We start from the raw sequence: 24051 nt of genomic DNA on the forward strand, positions 1-24051 counted from the left end.
AAATATAGCATGGATAGGTGACGTTTCACAGAGTGCTGGAGTAACTCAGCGGGTCAGGCAGCATCTGTGGAGAACACGGATAGGTGACGTTTCACGGAGTGCTGGAGTAACTCAGTGGGTCAGGCAGCATCTGTGGAGAACATGGATAGGTGACGTTTCACAGAGTGCTGGAGTAACTCAGCGGGTCAGGCAGCATCTGTGGAGAACACGGATAGGTGACGTTTCACGGAGTGCTGGAGTAACTCAGCGGGTCAGGCAGCATCTGTGGAGAACATGGATAGCTGACATTTCACAGAGTGCTGGAATAACTCAGCGGGTCAGGCATCATCTGTGGAGAAACATAGAAAATAGGTGCAGGAGTAGGCCATTCGGCCCTTCGAGCCTGCACTGCCATTCAATATGATCATGGCTGATCATCCAACTCAGTATCCTGTACCTGCCTTCTCTCCATACCCCCTGATCCCTTTAGCCACAAGGGCCACATCTAACTCCCTCTTAAATATAGCATGGATAGGTGACGTTTCACAGAGTGCTGGAGTAACTCAGCGGGTCAGGCAGCATCTGTGGAGAACACGGATAGGTGACGTTTCACAGAGTGCTGGAGTAACTCAGCGGGTCAGGCAGCATCTGTGGAGAACACGGATAGGTGACATTTCACAGAGTGCTGGAGTAACTCAGCGGGCCAGGCAGCATCTGTGGAGAACATGGGCAGGTGATGTTTCAGATAAAGACCCCTCTTTAGATTGAGAAGGGTCCCGGCCCGAAACGTCATCCATCCTTTTTACTCCAGCGATGCTGCCTGACCCGCTGAGTTACCCATGCGGTCACGGGGAGAACGTGCAAACTCCGCACGGACAGCACCCGAGGTCAGGATCGAAACCCGATGTCTCCGCGGCGCCACTGATGTTCTCCGCAACTGAATCCATTGCCTTCCGCTACCTGCTGTAATATCTCCAATCCAATGGTACCCTGCCCAGCGATCACCAGAGGGTCTTGGTTGGGATGAACGAGGATTCCTTGCGTCTCGGCCACTGTTCGGGATGCGGCCTCTTCCCTAGACTAGCAGAGAGAGAACTGTCAGCCACACTGCCACATCCCCCCAACGTAGCAATAGACAATAGGTGCGGGAGGAGGCCATTCAGCCCTTCGAGCCACCACCACCATTCATTGTGATCATAGCTGATCGTCCCCAATCAATAACCCGTGCCTGCCTTCTCCCCATATCCCTTTTCACACAGAGAGTGGTGAATCTCTGGAATTCTCTGCCACAGAGGGTAGTTGAGGCCAGTTCATTGGCTATATTTAAGAGGGAGTTAGATGTGGCCCTTGTGGCCAAGGGGATCAGAGGGTATGGAGAGAAGGCCGGTACGGGATACTGAGTTGGATGATCAGCCATGATCATATTGAATGGCGGTGCAGGCTCGAAGGGCCGAATGGCCTCTACTCCTGCACCTAATTTCTATGTTTCTATGACTCCACTTGCCCCTAGAGCTCTATCTAACTCTCTCTTAAATCCATCCAGTGACTTGGCCTCCACTGCCCTTTGTGGCAGGGAATTCCACAAATTCACACAACTCTCTGGGTGAAAAAAAATGTTCTCACCTCAGTCTTAAATGACCTCCCCTTTATTCTAAGACTGTGTGTGGCTCCTGGTTCTGGACTCGCCCAACATTGGGAACATTTTTCCTGCATCTAGCTTGTCCAGTCCTTTTATAATTTTATACGTTTCTATAAGTTCCCCCCCCTCATCCTTCTAAACTCCAGTGAATACAAGCCTAGTCTTTTCAATCTTCCCTCATATGACAGTGAGGCAGCAGCTCTACCCGCTGCGCCATTGTACAAAGTGACCTTGTGTGTTTTCTCCGGGTGCTTTTTGCATCTGTGGGATTCTCTGCCACAGAAGGCGGTGGAGGCCAATTCTCTGGATGCTTTCAAGAGAGAGTTACCACTCTTTATCTCGAAACTAAACACCCTCCCTCACCTGAAGAAGGGTTTCGGCCCAAAACGTTGCCTATTTCCTTCGCTCCATAGATGCTGCTGCACCCGCTGAGTTTCTCCAGCATTTTTTGTGTACCTTCGATTTTCCAGCATCTGCACAGTTCCTTCTTAAACACCCTCCCTCACCTGTCCCGCCCTCATCCTCTCCCCGCCTCCCACCCTCAGTCTAACCCCCTTCCTCAATGCACCCCTCCCTCACCTGCCCACCTCCGCACACCCCCCCCCCCCCCCCATAGAAACATAGAAAATAGGTACAGGAGCAAAGGCCATTCGGCCCTTCGAGCCTGCACCATTCGCCATTCAATATGATCATGGCTGATCATCCAACTCAGTATCCTGTACCTGCCTTCTCTCCATACCCCCTGATCCCCTTAGCCACAGGGCCACATCTAACTCCCTCTTAAATATAGCCAATGAACTGGCCTCAACTACCCTCTGTGGCAGAGAGTTCCAGAGATTCACCACTCTCTGTGTGAAAAAAGTTCTTCTCATCTCGGTTTTAAAGGATTTCCCCCTTATCCTTAAGCTGTGACCCCTTGTCCTGGACTTCCCTAACATCGGGAACAATCTTCCTGCATCTAGCCTGTCCAACCCCTTAAGAATTTTGTAAGTTTCTATAAGATCCCCTCTCAATCTCCTAAATTCTAGAGAGTATATAAACCAAGTCTATCCAGTCTGTCTTCATAAGACAGTCCTGACAGCCCAGGAATCAGTCTGGTGAACCTTCTCTGCACTCCCTCTATGGCAATAATGTCCTTCCTAAGATTTGTAGACCAAAACTGTACGCAATACTCCAGGTGTGGTCGCACCAAGACCCTGTACAACTGCAGTAGAAACCTCTCTGCTCCTATACTCAAATCCTTTTGCAATGAAAGCTAACATACCATTCGCTTTCTTTACTGCCTGCTGCACCTGCATGCCTACCTTCAATGACTGGTGTACCATGACACCCAGGTCTCGCTGCATCTCCCCCTTTCCCAATCGGCCACCATTTAGATAATAGTCTGCTTTAAAATTCAATATGATCATGGCTGATCATCCAACTCAGTATCCTGTACCTGCCTTCTCTCCATACCCCCCTGATCCCTTTAGCCACATAGAAAGGCTATGAAATGTCTCATCTCCCAGACCTCTTACCCTCAATCCAAGCTCCTTTCTCTTCATGTAACCCACCCCACCTCACCTATCCTCCCCTCACCCTGCCCTCCATCTCCCAGTCTCTCACCCTGGGTGGAACCCCCCCCCCTCTCCACAGCGGCAGCCAGTGACCCCATACCTGGTCGCTGGGCTCACACTCCACGAGGATGGCCCCGTAGCCCACCATGGCGGCCTTCTTGCAGGCCGGCGCAGTCCGCGGGACGACCACGTAGGAGGGAACGCCTGTGGGGAAAAGTCCGGGGCGCAGTTGCACTCTGTTAGAAATGGCGGATTAAATTATTACATAGACTATATTATTCAAAAACGAGGTTGAATAAATTTTATCCAAACGTCTCTCCCAGATGCGATAAATGTTTGTTTCAAAACGCTAATATAACACATTCATTTGTAGGATGTACAAAGTTGAATAAATTTTGGAGTGATATATTTGATATATTTACAAAGATTTTCAAGTCAAGAATAGAACCCAAAACGGAATGGATTATATTTGGAATAATAGGAGAAGATACCAATTTAAATAAAGATCAAAATGTTTTTTTTAATTATGGGTTAATAATTGGAAAGAAATTGATACTTAAATTTTGGAATAATACAACCACACCAACTGTTAAAATGTGGATTAGGAATATGATGGACATAGCACGCCTTGAAGAAATGAGACTCCGACTAATAGATAAATATGACCAATTCTTAAAGAGTTGGTCTCCTTTCATCGACTTTTTGGAATCATGTGATGCAGCGGTACCGTAAGGATTGCTGATTTCAGTTCATGACGCGGATAGATCTACATCTCCGAATACAGATTTGAAAAATTCTCTTTTAAGGGGCCTTCTCTTCTATTTCTACTTTCCACTTTCTCTCTTCCTTTTTGATTTTTTATATACACACTTCACGTTTTTCTACTCTCTACCATCTATTTTTCCACTTTTTCCTCTTTCTATTGTTTTCTTTTTCTTGTCCTGCTTACTTCCTTCTCATAACATAAAACTAGAGGTTGTACATAGAATGGATTACGGTATTACATAGTTGGCACCTAAAATTAGGTTCCACTGTACTGTTTTGTGCTGTATTAACTTCTAATAAAATAAACAAAACAAAAACAAAAAAAAATAAATGGCGGATTATTTAGTTCAGGTTAGGAGACGCAGCGGAAATAGGCCCTTCAGCCCCGACCAGCGTCACTCCACACACCAGCACATGCTAGGGACAATTTACAATTCACCGAAGCCAATTGCCCTACAAAACCCACGTGTGTCTCCTTGTAGTGTGGGAGGAAACTGGAGTTCCCTGAAAAAAAACCCCATTCTCCTGCCTTCTCCCCATAACCTCTGACACCCGCACTAATCAAGAATCTATCCATATAACCATATAACAATTACAGCACGGAAACAGGCCATCTCGGCCCTACAAGTCCGTGCCGAACAACTTTTTTTCCCCTTAGTCCCACCTGCCTGCACTCATACCATAACCCTCCATTCCCTTCTCATCCATATGCCTATCCAATTTATTTTTAAATGATACCAATGAACCTGCCTCCACCACTTCCACTGGAAGCTCATTCCACACCGCTACCACTCTCTGTGTAAAGAAGTTCCCCTCATATTACCCCTAAACTTCTGTCCCTTAATTCTGAAGTCATGTCCTCTTGTTTGAATCTTCCCTATTCTCGAAGGGAAAAGCTTGTCCACATCAACTCTGTCTATCCCTCTCATCATTTTAAAGACCTCTATCAAGTCCCCCCTTAACCTACTGCGCTCCAGAGAATAAAGACCTAACTTATTCAACCTATCTCTGTAACTTAGTTGTTGAAACCCAGGCAACATTCTAGTAAAGATCCATCTCCGCCTTAAAAATATCCACTGACTTGTGGCCTCCACAGCCGTCTGTGTGGCAATGAATTCCACAGATTCACCACCCTCTGTGACTAAAGAAATTCCTCCTCATCTCCTTCCTGAAGGAACGTCCTTTAATTCTGAGGCTGTGACCTCTGGTCCTCGACTCTCCCACTAGTGGAAACATCCTCTCCACATCCACTCAGTCCAGACCTTTCACTATTCGATAAGTTAAGTGCTTCATCAGTGACGGCCCAACCAGCATGTGTCTGCTGGTTCGCAAAACTATTCGGTAAGTTTCTATAAGATCACCCCCTCATCCTTCTAAACTCCAGCGAGTAGAGGCTCAACGCCGTCAAACGCCAAGGCCCATCACCCTCTGACTAAAGAAATGTCTCCTCATCTCCTTCCTAAAAGAACGACCTTTAATTCTGAAGCTATGACCTCTTGTCCGAGACTCTCCCACCAATGGATCTCCACATCCTCTCCACATCCACTCTATCCAACCCTTTCATTATTCTGTAAGTTTCCCCCAATCTTCTAAACTCCAGCGAATACAGGACCAGCGGCGAAAAACGCTCATCGTATGTTAACCCACTCATTCCTGGGACTGTTGGCGTAATGCTCCCCTCTCCAGAGCCAGCACAGCCATCCGTCCTCAGATATTGGGGCACAAAACTGGTTACAGTACGCCAAATGGATCCCGACTTCATCGAGCGTCAGCGTTGGGGTTATTGGGGCGCGCCCATCTCTCCGCACCTTGCAGTCGAGCAGCAAGGGCCAGCGCCTGGCCATGGTTGCCGCTGCTGTGGGTCACCACAGCTCGGAGCTCGCTGCCTTCCCGCCCCCTCTCAACCAGGCTGGACACGGCGTTCAGGGCACCTCGGATCTGCAACGACACACTCCCATCAGCTCGCAGGTGGGTACGGTGATCAGCAAATGCTTTTGGCACTTAGAAACATAGAGAAAACAGGCGCAGGAGTAGGCCATTCAGCCCATCGAGCCAGCACCACCATTCAATAGGCAATAGACAATAGGTGCAGGAGTAGGCCATTCAGCCCATCGAGCCAGCACCACCATTCAATAGACAATAGACAATAGGTGCAGGAGTAGGCCATTCGAGACATTCAATATGATCATGGCTCCTTCACGATCCTCCTTTATGTCTACAAATGGGCTTGCCTCCACTTACATCAAAAGTCTGCTTACCCAGCACACCACCTCCAGATCTCTCAGGGGCGACTGTGCCTTTGCGGTTGCAGTTCCTAGACTGTGGAACAGCATCCCTCTTCCCATCAGAACGGCGCCCTCCATCGACTCCTTTAAGTCGAGACTTAAAACTCATCTCTACTCCCAAGCCTTTCTTGACGTCCCCTGAGCGAGGGTAATATGTATGTATTTACGTATGTGCTTAATCTATGAACCACTGTTGGTCTTGGTGAGACCACACCTGGAGTATTGCGTACAGTTTTGGTCTCCAAATCTGAGGAAGGACATTATTGCCATAGAGGGAGTGCAGAGACGGTTCACCAGACTGATTCCCGGGATGTCAGGACTGTCTTATGAAGAAAGACTGGATAGACTTGGTTTATACTCTCTAGAATTTAGAAGATTGAGAGGGGATCTTATAGAAACTTACAAAATTCTTAAGGGGTTGGACAGGCTAGATGCAGGAAGATTGTTCCCGATGTTAGGGAAGTCCAGGACAAGGGGGTCACAGCTTAAGGATAAAGGGGAAATCCTTTAAAACCGAGATGAGAAAAACTTTTTTCACGCAGAGAGTGGTGAATCTCTGGAACTCTCTGCCACGGAGGGTAGTTGAGGCCAGTTCATTGGCTATATTTAAGAGGGAGTTAGATGTGGCCCTTGTGGCTAAGGGGATCAGGGGGTATGGAGAGAAGGCAGGTACGGGATACTGAGTTGGATGATCTGCCATGATCATATTGAATGGCGGTGCAGGCTCGAAGGGCCGAATGGCCTACTCCTGCACCTAATTTCTATGTTTCTATGTTTCTATAACATTAGTACCTCCACCAATGTAAAGCACTTTGGCCAACGAGAGTTGTTTTTCAAATGTGCTATAGAAATAATAGTGACTTGACTTGACTTGATGGCTGATCATCTAAAATCAGTACCCCGTTCCTGCTTTCTCCCCATATCCCTTGATTCCTTTAGCCCTAAGAGCTAAATCTAACTCTTGAAAACATTCAGTGAATTGGCCTCCACTGCCTTCTGGGGCAGAGAATTCAACAGGTTCACAACTCTGTGGGTGAAAAGGTTTTTCATCATCTCAGTCCTAAATGGCCGACCCCTTAACCTTAAGGGCTCCCCGATCATGGGGACCATTTTTCCTGCATTCAGCCTGTAAAATCCTTTAAGAATGATACATATTTTTATGATATCCCACCCCATCCTTCTAAATTCCAGTGAATACAAACCCAGTCGACACACGTTTTTTCATCATATGCCAGTCCCGCCATCCCGGGAATTAACTTCAGTAGTCAATAGGCAATGGGTGCAGGAGTCGGCCATTCGGCCATTCGAACCAGCACCGCCATTCAATGTGATCATGGCTAATCATCCACAAACAGTACCCCGTTCCTGCCTTCTCCCCATATCCCCTGACTCCACTATCTTTAAGAGCCCTGTCTTGCTCTCTCTTGAAAGTATCCAGAGAACCGGCCTCCACCGCCCTCTGAGGCAGAGAATTCCACAGACTCATAACTGAATCAAGGGATATGGGGAGAAAGCAGGAACGTGGGACTGCTTTTGGATGATCAGCCGTGATCATATTGAATGGTGGTGCTGGCTCAAAGGGCCGAATGGCCTACTCCTGCACCAATGTTCTATGTTTCTATGATTCTATGCACATATTCTATGAGAATTCCACCGACTCACAACTCTCTGTGAGAAAAAATGTTTCCTCATCTCCGTTCTAAATGGCTTACTCCTTATTCTTAAACGGTGTGTGGCCCCTGGTTCTGGACTCCCCCAACATCGGGAACATGTTTCCTATCTCTAGCGTGTCCAAACCCTTAATAATATGAAGAAAGACTGGATAGACTTGGTTTATACTCTCTAGAATTGTAGAAGATTGAGAGGGGATCTTATAGAAACTTACAAAATTCTTAAGGGGTTGGACAGGCTAGATGCAGGAAGATTGCTCCCGATGTTGGGGAAGTCCAGGACAAGGGGTCACAGATTAAGGATAAGGGGGAAATCCTTTAAAACCGAGATGAGAAGAACTTTTTTCACACACAGAGAGTGGTGAATCTCTGGAACTCTCTGCCACAGAGGGTAGTTGAGGCCACAGTTCATTGGCTATATTTAAGAGGGAGTTAGATGTGGCCCTTGTGGCTAAGGGGATCAGGCAGGTACGGGATACTGAGTTGGATGATCAACCATGATCATATTGAATGGCGGTGCAGGCTCGAGGGGCCGAATGGCCTACTCCTGCACCTAATTTCTATGTTTCACCTACTTATTCCCCCCCCCCCCATCTCCCTTCTGTTTTTTTGTTTTTTTCTGTTTCTTGTTTTTTGTGCTAAATTGTATGTATGCACTGAGTACGAGCAGCTTTCAGTTTCACTGTACATGTATAGTGACAATAAATGGCATATCTATATCTATCTAATCTTATATGTTTCAATAAGATTCCCTCTCATCCTTCTAAACTCCACAGAGTGTACAAGGCAGGAGTCGGCCATTCGGCCCTTCGAGCCAGCACCGCCATTCAATGCGATCATGGCTAATCATCCGCAATCAGTGTACCCCGTTTCTTGGTCGGGGTGGACAGGACGGGCCGAAGGGCCTCTTTTCCGCGCTGCGTGACCCTGTGCGACGGTGGTCCCACCTTAAACGATCCCGTTTTCTGGAAGAGCTCGCACTTCAGGAAGATCTGTCGCTCCGCCTGCCGGTCCAGTGTGGAGCTGGTGAGGACGGGGGTGAGGTGGACAAGGGCACCGATCACACTCTGAGCCTTCTGTATGCTGGCCAGCGAGACGCAGTATTGGGAGAGCATTTTCTCTGCAACAGGCGGGAACAAGAGAGTGTTAACGGACCAGCAGGAGATCAGCGTTGGCTTGAGATTCCCAAGTGTCCCTGAGTGTACAAGCCCAGCCGCTCCATTCTCTCAGCGTATGACAGCCCCGCCATCCCGGGTATTAACCTCCCTCAATAGCAAGAATGTCCTTAAATAGACCCGCACACCCCCTCTGCTCTTCTCTACGCGCGGCCCACACGCTACCCGTGCGTCTCGACGAGGTCGCGCAAATAACGCCAAGTGGGACAGGGGGGGCAATATCTCCTGCTTTACTCCAAATGCAAGAGATTATTTGCAACATTTATATAAATGCACGCTGGGAATGCAAATGTCAAATCCCTAGCTCCCCCCCCCACCCCCACAACGCTGCAGCCAGACAGGGCGGCGCTCCCTCCCACAGCGGCGCTCCCTCACCAGCGGCAGGCTTCACCCCGGCCCACTAGGCCGCGTCGTCATGGAGACGGGGAGCGCGGCGGCTTCCGGCCTCCCCCGGTCCCGCCCCCTCCCCCTCCCCGCCGGCTGAGGTCACTTCCGGCGGCAGAATGGCCATGAGTGGAGGCAAGAGGAGAGAGAGAGAGAGAGAGAGAGAGGGGAGAGAGAGGGGGAGAGAGATAGTGGGAGAGCGATAGAGAGATATAGGAGAGAGAGGAGTGGAGAGAGGATAGAGAGTGGGGAGAGAGGAGAATAGTGAGGGTGAGAGAGAGGGAGAGAGAAGGTTAGAGAGAGGGTGAGAGGGAGAGAGGAGAGAGAGAGAGATAGAGAGGGGAGGGAGAGAGGAAGGAGAGAGGGGGAATGAAGAGAGGAGGGAGAGAGAGAGAGAGGAGAGAGAGGGAGAGGAGAGAGAGGATGGAGAGAGGATGGAGAGAGAGAGAAAGAAAGAGAGAGAGGATAGATACAGAGACAGAGAGAGAGGGAGAGAGAGAGATAGAAGAGAGGAGAGATTAGGGAGAGAGAGAGAGAGATAGAGACGTTTGAGAGAGAGAGAGGGAGAGAGGGAGAGAGAGAGGAGAGAGAGAGAGGGGAGAGAGAGAGAGAGAGAGAGAGAGAGAGAGAGGAGGGAGAGGAGAGAGAGAGGAGAGAGAGAGGAGAGGGGAGAGAAAAGAAGAAAGAGAGGAGGGGGGGAGAGAGGGAGAGAGGATGGAGAGAGAGAAGGGAGAGAGAATGGAGAGGGAGAAGGAGAGAGAGAGAGAGAGGAGAGAGAAGGGAGAGAGAGAAGGAGAGAGAGAAGTGGAGAGAGAGAGAAGAGAGAGAGAGAGAAGGGAGAGAGAGAGGAGAGAGAGGGAGAGAATAGGGAGAGAGGAGAGAGGGAGAGAGAATAGAGGGGATAGAATAGAGGGGATAGAATAGAGGAGAGAGAGGAGAGAGAATGAGGATGGGGAGAGATAGCGAATAGGGGGAGAGAGAGAGAGGATAGGGGGAGAGAGAGAGAGAGAGAGGAGAAGGAGAGGGAGGAGAGAGGATAGAGGGGAGAGAAGAGAGGGAGGGGAGGGGGAGAGGAGAGGAGAAGAGAGGAGAGGAGTGTGTAGGAGAGGAGAGGAGAGGAGAGGAGAGGAGAGAGAGAGAAGATGGGGAGAGAAAGAAAGAGGAGAGAGAGAGAGCGAGAGGAGGAGGGTAGGGGGAGAGAGGAGAGAGATAGGAGAGAGGAGAGAGAGAGAGAGAGGATAAGGGGGAGGAGAGAGGAGAGAGGGAGGAGGAAGAGAGAGCGGAGAGAGGGAGAGAGAGAGGAGAAGGAGGAGAGAGAGGAGGGAGAGAGGAGAGGAGGAGAGAGAGAGAATATGAATGAATAAGTTTATCGGCCAAGTATATTCACATACAAGGAATTTGCCTCGCTGCTCTGCCCACAAGTCACAACACAACGAGGTGGAGAGAGAGGAGAGAGAGAGAGGGAGGGGGAGAGAGGAGAGAGTGAAAGAGAGAGGAGAAAGAGAGAAGGAGAGGGGGAGAGAGAGAGGATAGGGGGAGAGAGGAGAGAGAGAAGGAGAGAGGAGAAAGAGAGAATGAGAGGGGAGAGAATAGAGAGAATAGAGAAATAGGGGAGAAAATGAGGATGGGGAGAGAGAAAGGAGAAGAGAGGAGAAAGAATGAGGGGAGAGGGGAGGAGAGAGAAGAGGGGAGAGAGGAGAGGAGAGAGAATGAATGAATGGGAGGAGATGCAGAGAGATGTGGATAGAGTGGGGGAGGGTAGGGTAGGGTAGAGTGGGGCGGGCACAGACGGGTGGTGGTACAGTATGGTGTGGGGAGGGTGAAGCATGGGATGGGGTGGTGAGGAGCAGGTGAGATGGGGTGAGGATGGGGTGAAGTTGGGGAGGGCAGCGCAGGTGGCACAGTGGGGTGCTGCTACAGGCTGGAGGGCAGAGGAGGCACAGCATTGAGTAGGGAGGGCACAACATGGGGAGGGGAGGTTAGAGCACACAATAGGGAGGGTGGACCAGGTAGCACGCAGTAGGGGGAGGGAGGGGGGGGAGGGAAGGGCACAGAGTGGGGGGGGGGAGAACAGGGGGTGATGATACAGGCTCGTGTGATGTGTGGGGGTGGGGTGGGGACAGAACAGCCACACCACATGGGTGAGGGAGATATCTCTGGGTGTGTGTGTGTGTCCCGAGGTGGGGAGATACCCAGAGCGGGCAGGTCGGAGGCGGTAACTTGTGGCGTTTATGGCTTAACAGGTGACGAGGAGTTTGACTGGACACCACCCACAGAGGCTGAGATGAAGGTGATCGAAGCCCGGCGGGAACGTCAGGACAAGATCAGCAAACTGATGGGGGATTACCTGCTGAAGGGATACCGGATGTTAGCAGATGCCTGCGTAGAGTGCGGAGTGAGTACAGCACGCCCTGGCCCTGTACAATAACCCTGGGAGGTCATAAGATCATTGATAGTCAAGTCCAAGTCAATTATATTTCTATAGCACATTGAAAAACATCTCTCGTTGACCAAAGTGCTGTACATCAGTCAGATTCAGATTCAGATTCAATTTTAATTGTCATTGTCAGTGTACAGTACAGAGACAACGAAATGCATTAACAATGATGGCAGCGGTGGGATCATTGTTAATGCATTCCGTTGTCTCTGTACTGTACACTGACAATTAAAATTGAATCTGAATCTGACTGATGTGTAATCTGATTGATCAGTGCAAGTACTAACATGCTACAATGGTACATAGATCTAACAATACATACGTAAATACATACATACAGCGCTCCCTCAGAGGACCTCATGAAACGCTTGTGAGTCGAAATAAGTTTTAAGTCTGTACTAAAACCCCTTGTCCCACTGTACGAGTTCATTCCAAGAGCTCTCCCGAGTTTGCCCTGATTCGAACTCAAGAGACTGCAAGGTGACTTGGATAGGCTGGGTGAGTGGGCAAATGTTTGGCAGATGCAGTATAATGTGGATAAATGTGAGGTTATCCATTTTGGTGGCACAAACGGGGGAAAGCAGACTATTATCTAAATGGTGGCCGATTGGGAAAGGGGGAGATGCAGCGAGACCTGGGTGTCATGGTACACCAGTCATTGAAGGTAGGCATGCAGGTGCAGCAGGCAGTAAAGAAAGCGAATGGTATGTTAGCTTTCATTGCAAAAGGATTTGAGTATAGGAGCAGGGAGGTTCTACTGCAGTTGTACAGGGTCTTGGTGAGACACACACCTGGAGTATTGCGTACAGATTTGGTCTCCAAAGCTGAGGAAGGACATTATTGCAATGGAGGGAGTGCAGAGACGGTTCACCAGACTGATTCCTGGGATGTCAGGACTGTCTTATGAAGAAAGACTGGATAGACTTGGTTTATACTCTCTAGAATTTAGAAGATTGAGAGGGAATCTTATAGGAACTTACAAAATTCTTAAGTGGTTGGACAGGCTAGATGCAGGAAGATTGTTCCCGATGTTGGGGAAGTCCAGGACAAGGGGGTCACAGCTTAAGGATAAGGGGGGAATCCTTTAAAACCGAGATGAGAAGAACTTTTTTCACACCGAGAGTGGTGAATCTCTGGAACTCTCAGGGTAGTCGAGGCCAGTTCATTGGCTATATTTAAGAGGGAATTAGATGTGGCCCTTGTGGCTAAGGGGATCAGGGGGTATGGAGAGAAGGCAGGTACGGGATACTGAGTTGGATGATCAGCCATGATCATATTGAATGGCGGTGCAGGCTCGAAGGGCCGAATGGCCTCTACTCCTGCACCTAATTTCTATGTTTCTATGAACTCGGAGATTTACGGTAATGGCCGATCGTCCCGAGCTTACCTGCCGTTAGCGTTACGAGCTGCTGAGAGACGTCCCCGAGCTCCGACGTACCCGCTACGTTCATTCTCTGGGCTTACCACGAGTTTGATTTTTTTTTTTAAAACTCGGGAGAGCTCTTGAATGAACTCGCATCGTGGGACATTCAATGGCGAGTGAAACACTTTTTCTCACAGAGAGTGGTGAGTCTGTGGAATTCTCTGCCTCAGAGGGCGGTGGAGGCCGGTTCTCTGGATGCTTTCAAGAGAGAGCTAGACAGGGCTGTTAAAGATAGCGGAGTCAGGGGAGAAGGCAGGAACGGGGTACTGATTGGGGATGATCAGCCATGTTCACATTGAATGGCGGTGCTGGCTCGAAGGGCCGAATGGCCTACTCCTACACCTATTGTCTGGTAACTCAAATCTCACTGTACCAATTGGTGAACGTGGCAATAAATGCAACTTGACAGGCTGCATCTCTGGAGAGAAGGAATGGGTGAGGTGTCTGGTCTTCAGACTGGGTAGATGGGAGATCAGAACCGCTCCCTGGTTGTGGCAGGATGGTTCAGTTGCCTTTCAAGCCTTTCACACACGCCCGGGTCCCTGCCTTCTCTCCATACCCCCTGATCCCTTTAGCCACAAGGGCTACATCTAACTCCCTCTTAAATATAGCCAATGAACTGTGTGGCCTCAACTACCTTCTGTGGCAGAGAATTCCACAGATTCACCACTCTCTGTGTGAATTTTTTTTTTCTCATCTCGGTCCTAAAAGACTTCCCCCTTATCCTCAAACTGTGACCCTTTGTTGTGGACTTCCCCAACATCGGGAACAATCTTCCTGCAACTAGCCTATCCAACCCCTTAAGAATTTTGTAAGTTTCTATAAGATCCCACCCTCAATCTTCTAAATTCTAGCGAGTACAAGCCGAGTCTTTCTTCATATGAAAGTCCTGCCATCCCAGGTAACAGTCTGGTGAACCTTCTCTGTACTCCCTCTATGGCAAGAATGTCTTTCCTCAGATTAGGGGACCAAAACTGTACGCAATACTCCAGGTGTGGTCTCACCAAGGCCCTGTACAACTGCAGTAGAACCTCCCTGCTCCGATACTCAAATCCTTTCAGTCTTTCTTCATATGAAAGTCCTGCCATCCCAGGTGAACCTAAAGGTGTGGGTTGTTCTTCTCCACAGACAATCCTTCTGCAGGATAAGAAGCAGAAAGAATACTGCGTGGCCTGTCAGGAGCTGAATTCCGATGTGGACAAAGACAATCCAGGTAATTGGAAACTGTCGGAAGGAACTGCAGATGCCGGTTTAAGATAGACACAAAATGCCGGAGGAACTCGGGCAACGTCTCTGGAGAAAAGGAGCGGGTGTCGTTTCGGGGGCGAGACCCTTCTTCAGACTGAGAGTCAGGGTGGAAGTGGGAGAAACTGAGATAAGGAACTGCAAGGTGTGAAAATGAGACAAAGGGAATGGTGATCAAGGGAGATGTAGAATAGATCCGTTGCTAGCCAGGAGAAATTGACGACAAAGCAAACAGAGATACGATGTAAACGGGGACAGTCAGATGGTCGGAGAACTGGGATGGGAGGAGGTGGGGAGGAGAGGGAAAGACAAGGGCTACTTGGGAAGTTAGAGAAGATCATACCGCTGGGGTGTGAGCTGCCCAAGCTGAATATGCGGTGCTAGAAACATAGAAAATAGGTGCAGGAGGAGGCCATTCAGCCCTTCGAGCCTGCACCGCCATTCATTGTGATAGAAACATAGAAAATAGGTGCAGGAGTAGGCCATTCGGCCCCTCGAGCCTGCACCGCCATTCAATATGATCATGGCTGATCATCCAACTCAGTATCCCGTACCTGCCTTATCTCCATACCCCCTGATCCCCTTAGCCACAAGGGCCACATCTAACTCCCTCTTAAATACAGCCAATGAACTGTGTGGCCTCAACTACCTTCTGTGGCAGAGAATTCCACAGATTCACCACTCTCTGTGTGAAAAATGTTTTTCCTCATCACGGTCCTAAAGGATTTTCCCCCTTATCCTTAAACTGTGTGTGTGACCCCGTGTCCTGGACTTCCCCAACATCGGGAACAATCTTCCTGCCTCTAGCCTGTCCAACCGCCAAAGAATTTTGTAGGTTTCAATAAGATCCCCCCCTCAATCTTCTAAATTCCAGCGAGTTCTCTTAACTTTAGCTAAGAATTAAAATTGAATCTGTACAATAACTGTATTATGTCATATGCCGCTGGTGATATTTTTGTACACTGCTTCTAATAAATAAAAATTTAAAAAAATATATAGAAACATAGAAACTAGGTGCAGGAGTAGGCATTCGGCCCTTCGAGCCTGCACCGCCATTCAATATGATCATGGCTGATCATCCAACTCAGTATCCCGTACCTGCCTTCTCTCCATACCCCCTGATCCCCTTAGCCACAAGGGCCACATCTAACTCTCTCTTAAATATAGCTTATATATAGAAAACATAGAAACATAGAAATTAGGTGCAGGAGTAGGCCATTCGGCCCTTCGAGCCTGCACCGCCATTCAATATGATCATGGCTGATCATCCAACTCAGTATCCCGTATCTGCCTTCTCTCCATACCCTCTGATCCCCTTGGCCACAAGGGCCACATCTAACTCCCTCTTAAATATAGCCAATGAACTGGCCTCAACTACCCTCTGTGGCAGAGAGTTCCAGAGATTCACCACTCTCTGTGTGAAAAAAGTTCTCCTCATCTCGGTTTTAAAGGATTTCCCCCTTATCCTTAAGCTGTGACCCCTTGTCCTGGACTTCCCCAACATCGGGAACAATCTTCCTGCATCTAGCCTGTCCAACCCCTTAAGAATTTTGTAAGTTTCTATAAGATCCCCTCTCAATCTCCTAAATTCCAGAGAGTATAAACCAAGTCTATCCAATCTTTCTTCATAAGACAGTCCTGACATCCCAGGAATCAGTCTGGTGAACCGTCTCTGCACTCCCTCTATGGCAATAATGTCCTTCCTCAGATTTGGAGACCAAAACTGTACGCAATACTCCAGGTGTGGTCTCACCAAGACCCTGTACAACTGCAGTAGAACCTCTCTGCTCCTATACTCAAATCCTTTTGCAATGAAAGCTAACATAGCATTCGCTTTCTTTACTGCCTGCTGCACCTGCATGCCTACCTTCAATGACTGGTGTACCATGACACCCAGGTCTCGCTGCATCTCCCCCTTTCCCAATCGGCCACCATTTAGATTAAATATAGCTTATATATATTTAAGTACAATGTTGACATTTTAGTTTTGACTCAAACTTTGACCCCACTGTTATGTTCACAGCCTTGAACCCGCAGGCGGCTCTGACCCAGGTGAGGGAGAGGCAACGGTTGTACAACGGAGAGCCCGAGCACCCGTTCAGCCTCTGCCCACAGGACCTGTCGCTGGGCACGGCCGGAGTGCCTCCCTCCGCCGCCCGCTCCCACCCGCTCCCCTCCCCTCACCAGCCCGACGAAGCAGCGGCGGCCGCACCCCGGCCCACCCCCACCCCCACCCCGGCGCTGGCCGGCACCCCGGGGCAGGCGGAGCGGGCCGTGCTGCGGAAGATGGCCTGGGCCAGCGGGGAGCTGGAGCGGGCGGCCTCCGTCGAGTACAGCGCCCAGCTCTGCGGCCTCATCCGGAGCTGCGCAGAGTCGCTGCACAGCCTGAAGCGGCTGCCGTAGTGGGTCCTCCCGGGCTGCGGGGGGCACTGCGGTGAGACACGGCCATACTCTGACCTCGCCCGCCCTTGACCACATGCCCGCACTTTACCACACGGCTTGACTGTACGCCAATCCCTTGATTTTAAGCGCTTCCTTTGGCTTGTTGGCCATCCCTTGACCGTACGCCCATCCCAAGACATCACGCCCTTGCGGTATCCCCTCAACCCCAGGAGCGTTTGGTGGGCTTGCGTAGATGGAGCTTCGTTTAAACTCGTGTTGCGTTGGACGGGACGGTGGAGAGGCGGCATTTGTTCTCCAGAAATCGGGGGGGGGGGGGGGGGGGGCAGGTCTTCTATCGATTGGGGCACCCAACTTAATCGTGACCAGACTGTGACAAATATAGGCGGGAAACCGGAGTCTGCCCCTGGTATCCCGTGTGTTGAACAAACGCAAATGCTTTCCGCCGATTACATATCCCCCCCACTCCTTGGAGACCCGACCTTAAAATGTGACCCTCAGTTTTGCATTCTGATATAAGTTAATAAACATATTGTTAATTTGCTGTTTCTCTTTGTGTCTCTTTAAGGTCATAAGCAGGCATTAACATCTCTGAAATAGGCGGGCAAATAAAATTACAACAAAGGCACGAAAAAGGTATAAAAAGGCATTTATTTCCACCACCAAAATATGGTTAAAAATGATAATTATAAAGGTATATACATTAAATGACCAATGTTGCCTTGTCATGTCAAGTCAAGTCAAGTTTATTTGTCACATACACATAAGAGATGTGCAGTGAAATGAAAGTGGCAATGCTCGCGGAACAACAAAACAACCAAACAAATTATAAACACAATCATAACACACATATTATTTTACATAATAAATAATAGAAGGAAAAACGTTCTGTACAGTTAGTCCCTGGTGAGAAAGGCGTTTACAGTCCGAATTGCCTCTGGGAAGAAACTCCTTCTCAACCTCTCCGTTCTCACTGCATGGCAACGGAGGCGTTTGCCTGACCGTAGCGGCTGGAACAGTCTGTTGCAGGGGTGGAAGAGGTCTCTCATGATTTTGTTTGCTCTGGAGTTGCACCTCCTGTTGTATAGTTCCTGCAGGGGGGTGAGTGAAGTTCCCATGGTGCGTTCGGCCGAACGCACTACTCTCTGCAGAGCCTTCTTGTCCTTGGCAGAGCAATTCCCGAACCAGATGGTAATGTTCCCAGACAAGATGCTTTCCACCGCCGCTGCGTAGAAGCACTGGAGGATCCTCGGAGACACTCTGAATTTCCTCAATTGCCTGAGGTGCACGTGACTACCAGGGACCTGGGATCTCGTGGGAGGGAGGAACTGAAGGGAATCCACATTAGTCAGAAAATGGTGTTAGGTAAACTGTTGGGACTGAAGGCAGATAAATCCCCTGGGTCCGATGGTCTGCATCGCAGAGTACTCAAGGCGGTGGCCCTAGACATTGTGGATGCATTGGTGATCGACTCTGGGTCAGTTCCTGTGGACTGGAGGGTAGCCGATGTAACTCCACTGTTTACGAAAGGAGGGAGAGAGAAAACGGGGAATTGTAGGCCAGTTAGCCAGCCTTACATCGGCAGCGGGGAAGATGCTGGAGTTGATTATTAAAGATGTTATAGCAGCGCATTTGGAAAGCAGTGGCAGGATCGGTGAAAGTCAGCGTGGATTTATGAAGGGGAAATCATGCTGATCTTTTGGGATTTTTTTGAGGGTGTAACAAGTAGAATGGATAAGGGAGAGAGCCAGTGGATGTGGCGTATCTGGACTTTCAAAAGGCCTTTGACAAGGTCCCGCACAAGAGATTAGTGTGCAAAATTAGAGCACATGGAATTAGGAGTAGGGTATTGACATGGATAGAGAACTGGTTGGCAGACAGGAAACAAAGAGTAGGAATTAACGGGACCTTTTCAGAATGGCAGACAGTGACTAGTAGGGTGCCGCAAGGCTCGGTGCTGGGACCCCAGTTGTTTACAATATACATTCATGATTTAGACGAGGGAATTAAATGTGACATCTCTAAGTTTGCGGATGACACAAAGCTGGGTGGCAGTGTGAGCTGCGAGGAGGATGCTATGAGGCTGCAGGGTGACCTGGATAGGTTGGGTGAGTGGGCAGAAGCATGGCAGATGCAGTATAATGTGGATACATGTGAGGTTATCCACTTTGGTGGCAAGAACAGGAAGGCAGATAATTATCTGAATGGTGTCAGATTCGGAGAAGGGGAGGTGCAACGAGAACCGGGTGTGCTTGTTCTTCAGGTACTTAAAGTAAGCATGCAGCGAAGAAAGCCAATGGCATATTCACCTTCATTGTGAGAGGATTTGAGTTTAGGAGCAAGGAGGTCTTACTGTAGTTGTACAGGGCCCTGGTGAGACCGCAACTGGAGTATTGTGTGTAATTGTGGTCTCCTAATTTGAGGAAGGACATTCTTGCTATTGAGGGAGTGCAGCGTAGAATCACAAGGTTAATTCCTGGGATGGTGGGACTGACGTATTGTGCGATGAAAGAATGGGTTGACTGTGTATTCGCTGGACTTTAGAAGGATCACGGGAGATCTTATAGAAACATAAAACTCTTAAAGGATTGGACTGGATAGATGCAGGAAAAGTGTTCCTGCTGTTGGGGGTATCCTGAACCAGGGGGGTCACAGTTTAAGAATAAGGGGTAGGCCATTTAGCACAGAGATGATGACAAACATTTTCACCCTGAGTTGTGAATCTGTGGAATTCTCTGCCACAGAAGGCAGTGGAGGCCAATTCCCTGGAGAGGATTCCTTAGACGAAATCTCTGGTTCTGCCCAAAGGAAGTGAAAACCACAGCATATACAACATCGATTAGGCACTTACCAGAATACGCTTCACGCGCCTGGGACCCACACAAAACTGGCCATATCAACAAACTAGGAAGGGTACAGAGGAAAGCAGCACGCTTTAGCAACGGGAACTACAATAGAGGGAGCAGTGTCACCCTGATCAAGTCAAGTCAAGTTTATTTGTCACATACACATACGAGATGTGCAGTGAAATGAAAGTGGCAATGCTCGCGGAACAACAAAACAACCAAACAAATTATAAACACAATCATAACACACATATTATTTTACATAATAAATAATAGAAGGAAAAACGTTCTGTACAGTTAGTCCCTGGTGAGAAAGGCGTTTACAGTCCGAATTGCCTCTGGGAAGAAACTCCTTCTCAACCTTCTCACTGCATGGCAACGGAGGCGTTTGCCTGACCGTAGCGGCTGGAACAGTCCGTTGCAGGGGTGGAAGAGGTCTCTCATGATTTTGTTTGCTCTGGAGTTGCACCTCCTGTTGTATAGTTCCTGCAGGGGGGTGAGTGAAGTTCCCATAGTGCGTTCGGCCGAACGCACTACTCTCTGCAGAGCCTTCTTGTCCCTGGCAGAGCAATTCCCGAACCAGATGGTAATGTTCCCGGACAAGATGCTTTCCACCGCCGCTGCGTAGAAGCACTGGAGGATCCTCGGAGACACTCTGAATTTCCTCAATTGCCTGAGGTGGTAAAGGCGCTGCCTTGCCTTACTCACCAGTGCTGAGGCGTGTGATGACCATGTCATATCCTCAGAGATGTGGACTCCCAGATATTTAAAACAGTTCACCCTATCCATTGTCCGACCTGGAGTGAGAAACGGTGGAAACGAGACGGGCAAGGAACAGGCTAGCCATGTTGTACAAGATTCAAAAGGGGATCATGATCGATACATAACATACTCAACAGAAACAAGAAAGAGAAATGATATGCAAATAGAAATCCCATTCGCCAGGACAGATATTTATAAGAACTCATTCTTTGCAAGAACCTTAAGGGGATGGAATAAACTAGACAACAATACAGTCTAATCACCTTCACTAGACAGTTTTAAGGGGGCACTAACAGCACATCCAAGTTGGCGATATGCAGAGTACTGCCTTGCCGACTACAAATTCAGAACAGAAATTCACAGAGAAGGTTCACCTGACTGATTCCTGGGATGTCAGGACTTTCATATGAAGAAAGATTGGATAGACTCGGCTTGTACTCGCTAGAATTTAGAAGATTGAGGGGGGATCTTATAAGAAACTTACAAAATTCATCAGTCTGAAGAAGGGTTTCGGCCCGAAACGTCGCCTATTTCCTTCGCTCCATAGATGCTGCTGCACCCGCTGAGTTTCTCCAGCAATTTTGTGTACCTTCGACCTTCCAGCATCTGCAGTTCCTTCTTGAACAAAATTCTTAAGGGGTTGGACAGGCTAGATGCAGGAAGATTGTTCCCAATGTTGGGGAAGTACAGAACAAGGGGTCACAGTTTATGGATAAGGGGGAAATCTTTTAGGACCGAGATGAGGAAAACATTTTTTTTTCACACACAGAGAGTGGTGAATCTGTGGAATTCTCTGCCACAGAAGGTAGTTGAGGCCACAGTTCATTGGCTATATTTAGGAGGGAGTTAGATGTGGCCCTTGTGGCTAAAGGGATCAGGGGGTATGGAGAGAAGGCAGGTGCAGGATACTGAGTTGGATGGTCAGCCATGATCATATTGAATGGCGGTGCAGGCTCGAAGGGCCAAATGGCCTACTCCTGCACCTATTTTCTTTGTTTCTATGTTTCAAAAGGAGGGTTAGATTTAGCTCTTGGGGCTAAGGGAATCAAGGGATGTGGGAAGAAAGCCGGAACGGGGTACTGATTTTGGATGATCAAGTCAAGTCAAGTCAAGTTTATTTGTCACATACACATACGAGATGTGCAGTGAAATGAAAGTGGCAATGCTCGCGGACTTTTGTGCAAAAGACAAACAACAAAACAACCAAACAAATTATACACACAATCATAACACACATATTATTTTACATAATAAATAATGGAAGGAAAAACGTTCTGTAGAGTTAGTCCCTGGTGAGATAGGCGTTTACAGTCCGAATGGCCTCTGGGAAGAAACTCCTTCTCAGCCTCTCCGTTCTCACCGCATGGCAACGGAGGCGTTTGCCTGACCGTAGCAGCTGGAACAGTCCGTTGCAGGGGTGGAAGGGGTCTCTCATGATTTTGTTTGCTCTGGAGTTGCACCTCCTGTTGTATAGTTCCTGCAGGGGGGTGAGTGAAGTTCCCATAGTGCGTTCGGCCGAACGCACTACTCTCTGCAGAGCCTTCTTGTCCTTGGCAGAGCAATTCCCAAACCAGATGGTAATGTTCCCGGACAAGATGCTTTCCACCGCCGCTGCGTAGAAGCACTGGAGGATCCTCGGAGACACTCTGAATTTCATCAATTGCCTGAGGTGGTAAAGGCGCTGCCTTGCCTTACTCATGAGTGCTGAGGCGTGTGATGCCCATGTCATATCCTCAGAGATGTGGACTCCCAGATATTTAAAACAGTTCACCCTATCCACAGCCATGATCATATTGAATGGCGGTGCTGGCTCGAAGGGTAGAAGGGGCTAAAGGGATCAGGGGGTATGGAGAGAAGGCAGGTACAGGATACTGAGTTGGATGATCAGCCATGATCATATTGAATGGCGGTGCAGGCTCGAAGGGCCGAATGGCCTACTCCTGCACCTATAAGCTCAGGGGCGACCGCACCTTTGCGGTTGCAGCCCCTAGACTGTAGAACAGTATCCCCTTTCCCATCAGAACTGCCCCCTCCATCGACTATATATATATATATATATATATATATACTTGCAACAACACAATAGAATAGATAAACATAATACACTTTAAACAATATAATAAAAGAGATTTGAGTATAGGAGCAGGGAGGTTCTACTGCAGTTGTACAGGGTCTTGGTGAGACCACACCTGGAGTATTGCGTACAGTTTTGGTCTACAAATCTGAGGAAGGACATTATTGCCATAGAGGGAGTGCAGAGACGGTTCACCAGACTGATTCCTGGGATGTCAGGACTGTCTTATGAAGAAAGACTGGATGGACTTGGTTTATACTCTCTAGAATTTAGAAGATTGAGAGGGGATCTTATAGAAACCTACAAAGTTCTTAAGGGGTTGGACAGGCTAGATGCAGGAAGATTGTTCCCGGTGTTGGGGAAGTCCAGGACAAGGGGTCACAGCTTAAGGATAAGGGGGAAATCCTTTAAAACCGAGATGAGAAGAACTTTTTTCACACAGTGAGTTTTTCACCCGGTGAATCTCTGGAACTCTCTGCCACAGAGGGTAGTTGAGGCCAGTTCATTGGCTATATTTAGAGGGAACATAGAAACATAGCCAAATCAGAGGTATGGAGAGTAGGCCATTCGGCCCTTCGAGGATGCACCGCCATTCAATATGATGGCATGGTGGCTGAACCATGGCCCTACTCCTCAGTATTTCGTACCTGTTTCTATCTCTCCATACCCCCTGATTTAGCCCTTAGCCACAAGGGCCACATGTGGGAAGAAAGCCGGGAACTCCCTCTCAAGTCAAATATAGCATACGAATGAAGAAAAAAGTGGCGATGCTAGAGGACTTTTGTGCAAGAGGGAACAAGATGTGGCCCTTGTGGCTAAGGGGATCAGGGGGTATGGAGAGAAGGCAGGTACGGGATACTGAGTTGGATGATCAGCCATGATCATATTGAATGGCGAATGGTGCAGGCTCGAAGGGCCGAATGGCCTCTACTCCTGCACCTAATTTCTATGTTTCTATGAGAGAAATGCATTTCGTTGTAAATGCATTTCGTTGTCTCTGTACTGTACACCGACAATGACAATTAAAATTGAATTTGAATCTGAGAAAACAACTTTTGTCTTATATACATATATATATAAGACAAAAGTTGTTTTCTCTCTTTTATTATGTTGTTTACAGTGTATAATGTTTATCTATTCTATTGTGTTGTTGCAAGTAAACATTTTATTGTTGCATTTGGGACACATGACAATAAAACTCTTAGTTCTTGAACTGAAGTTTTTTTATTCCCCTCCCCCCTCGCCCCGCTCTTTTTTCGAACACAAAATGGCGGCCGGATTGAGCGACAGCCGCGCTGGCCAATGGGCTTCGAGCGGGGCCGCAGATGGAACCCGCCCCCTACGGCCGGGGGGCGGGACTTGGGAGGCAGAACCGCGACCCTATTGGCCGGTCCCCTGGAGTGGGGAGGAT

At 48.6% G+C, this 24051-nt stretch overlaps 2 protein-coding genes across 2 annotated transcripts; one reads left to right on the top strand and one right to left on the bottom strand.

Annotated features, from left to right (window-relative positions):
- Positions 1 to 214: 214 nt before the first annotated feature.
- LOC129694576 (serine racemase-like) lies at positions 215 to 9399 on the bottom strand. Its single transcript, XM_055631305.1, has 4 exons — positions 8842 to 9399; positions 5748 to 5877; positions 3275 to 3378; positions 215 to 1059 (listed from the first exon to the last, which is right to left on the bottom strand). Exons 1-4 carry the CDS (start codon positions 9007 to 9009, stop codon positions 868 to 870), a joined length of 594 nt encoding a protein of 197 aa, XP_055487280.1. The 5' UTR covers positions 9010 to 9399; the 3' UTR covers positions 215 to 867.
- A 154-nt stretch (positions 9400 to 9553) lies between these two features.
- On the top strand, positions 9554 to 17502 carry znrd2 (zinc ribbon domain containing 2). The gene is made up of 4 exons (XM_055631303.1): positions 9554 to 9588; positions 11697 to 11848; positions 14442 to 14526; positions 16582 to 17502. Exons 1-4 carry the CDS (start codon positions 9573 to 9575, stop codon positions 16959 to 16961), a joined length of 633 nt encoding a protein of 210 aa, XP_055487278.1. The 5' UTR covers positions 9554 to 9572; the 3' UTR covers positions 16962 to 17502.
- Positions 17503 to 24051: the final 6549 nt, after the last annotated feature.

Source organism: Leucoraja erinacea, unplaced genomic scaffold (assembly GCF_028641065.1).
Source record: "Leucoraja erinacea ecotype New England unplaced genomic scaffold, Leri_hhj_1 Leri_712S, whole genome shotgun sequence".
NCBI lineage: Eukaryota > Metazoa > Chordata > Chondrichthyes > Rajiformes > Rajidae > Leucoraja > Leucoraja erinaceus.

Bases quoted from the DNA above. Each gene is read 5' to 3' on its own strand.
- LOC129694576 (XM_055631305.1), bottom strand. From the start codon at position 9,009: ATGCTCTCCCAATACTGCGTCTCGCTGGCCAGCATACAGAAGGCTCAG. The intron at 5,878-8,841 runs GTGGGACCACCG...GTGTCGTTGCAG, and splicing joins AGAAAACGGGATCGTTTAAG to ATCCGAGGTGCCCTGAACGC. The intron at 3,379-5,747 runs GTGCGGAGAGAT...TTTTCCCCACAG, and splicing joins CCTTGCTGCTCGACTGCAAG to GCGTTCCCTCCTACGTGGTC.
- znrd2 (XM_055631303.1), top strand. The intron at 11,849-14,441 runs GTGAGTACAGCA...TCTTCTCCACAG, and splicing joins ATGCCTGCGTAGAGTGCGGA to ACAATCCTTCTGCAGGATAA. The intron at 14,527-16,581 runs GTAATTGGAAAC...TTATGTTCACAG, and splicing joins TGTGGACAAAGACAATCCAG to CCTTGAACCCGCAGGCGGCT.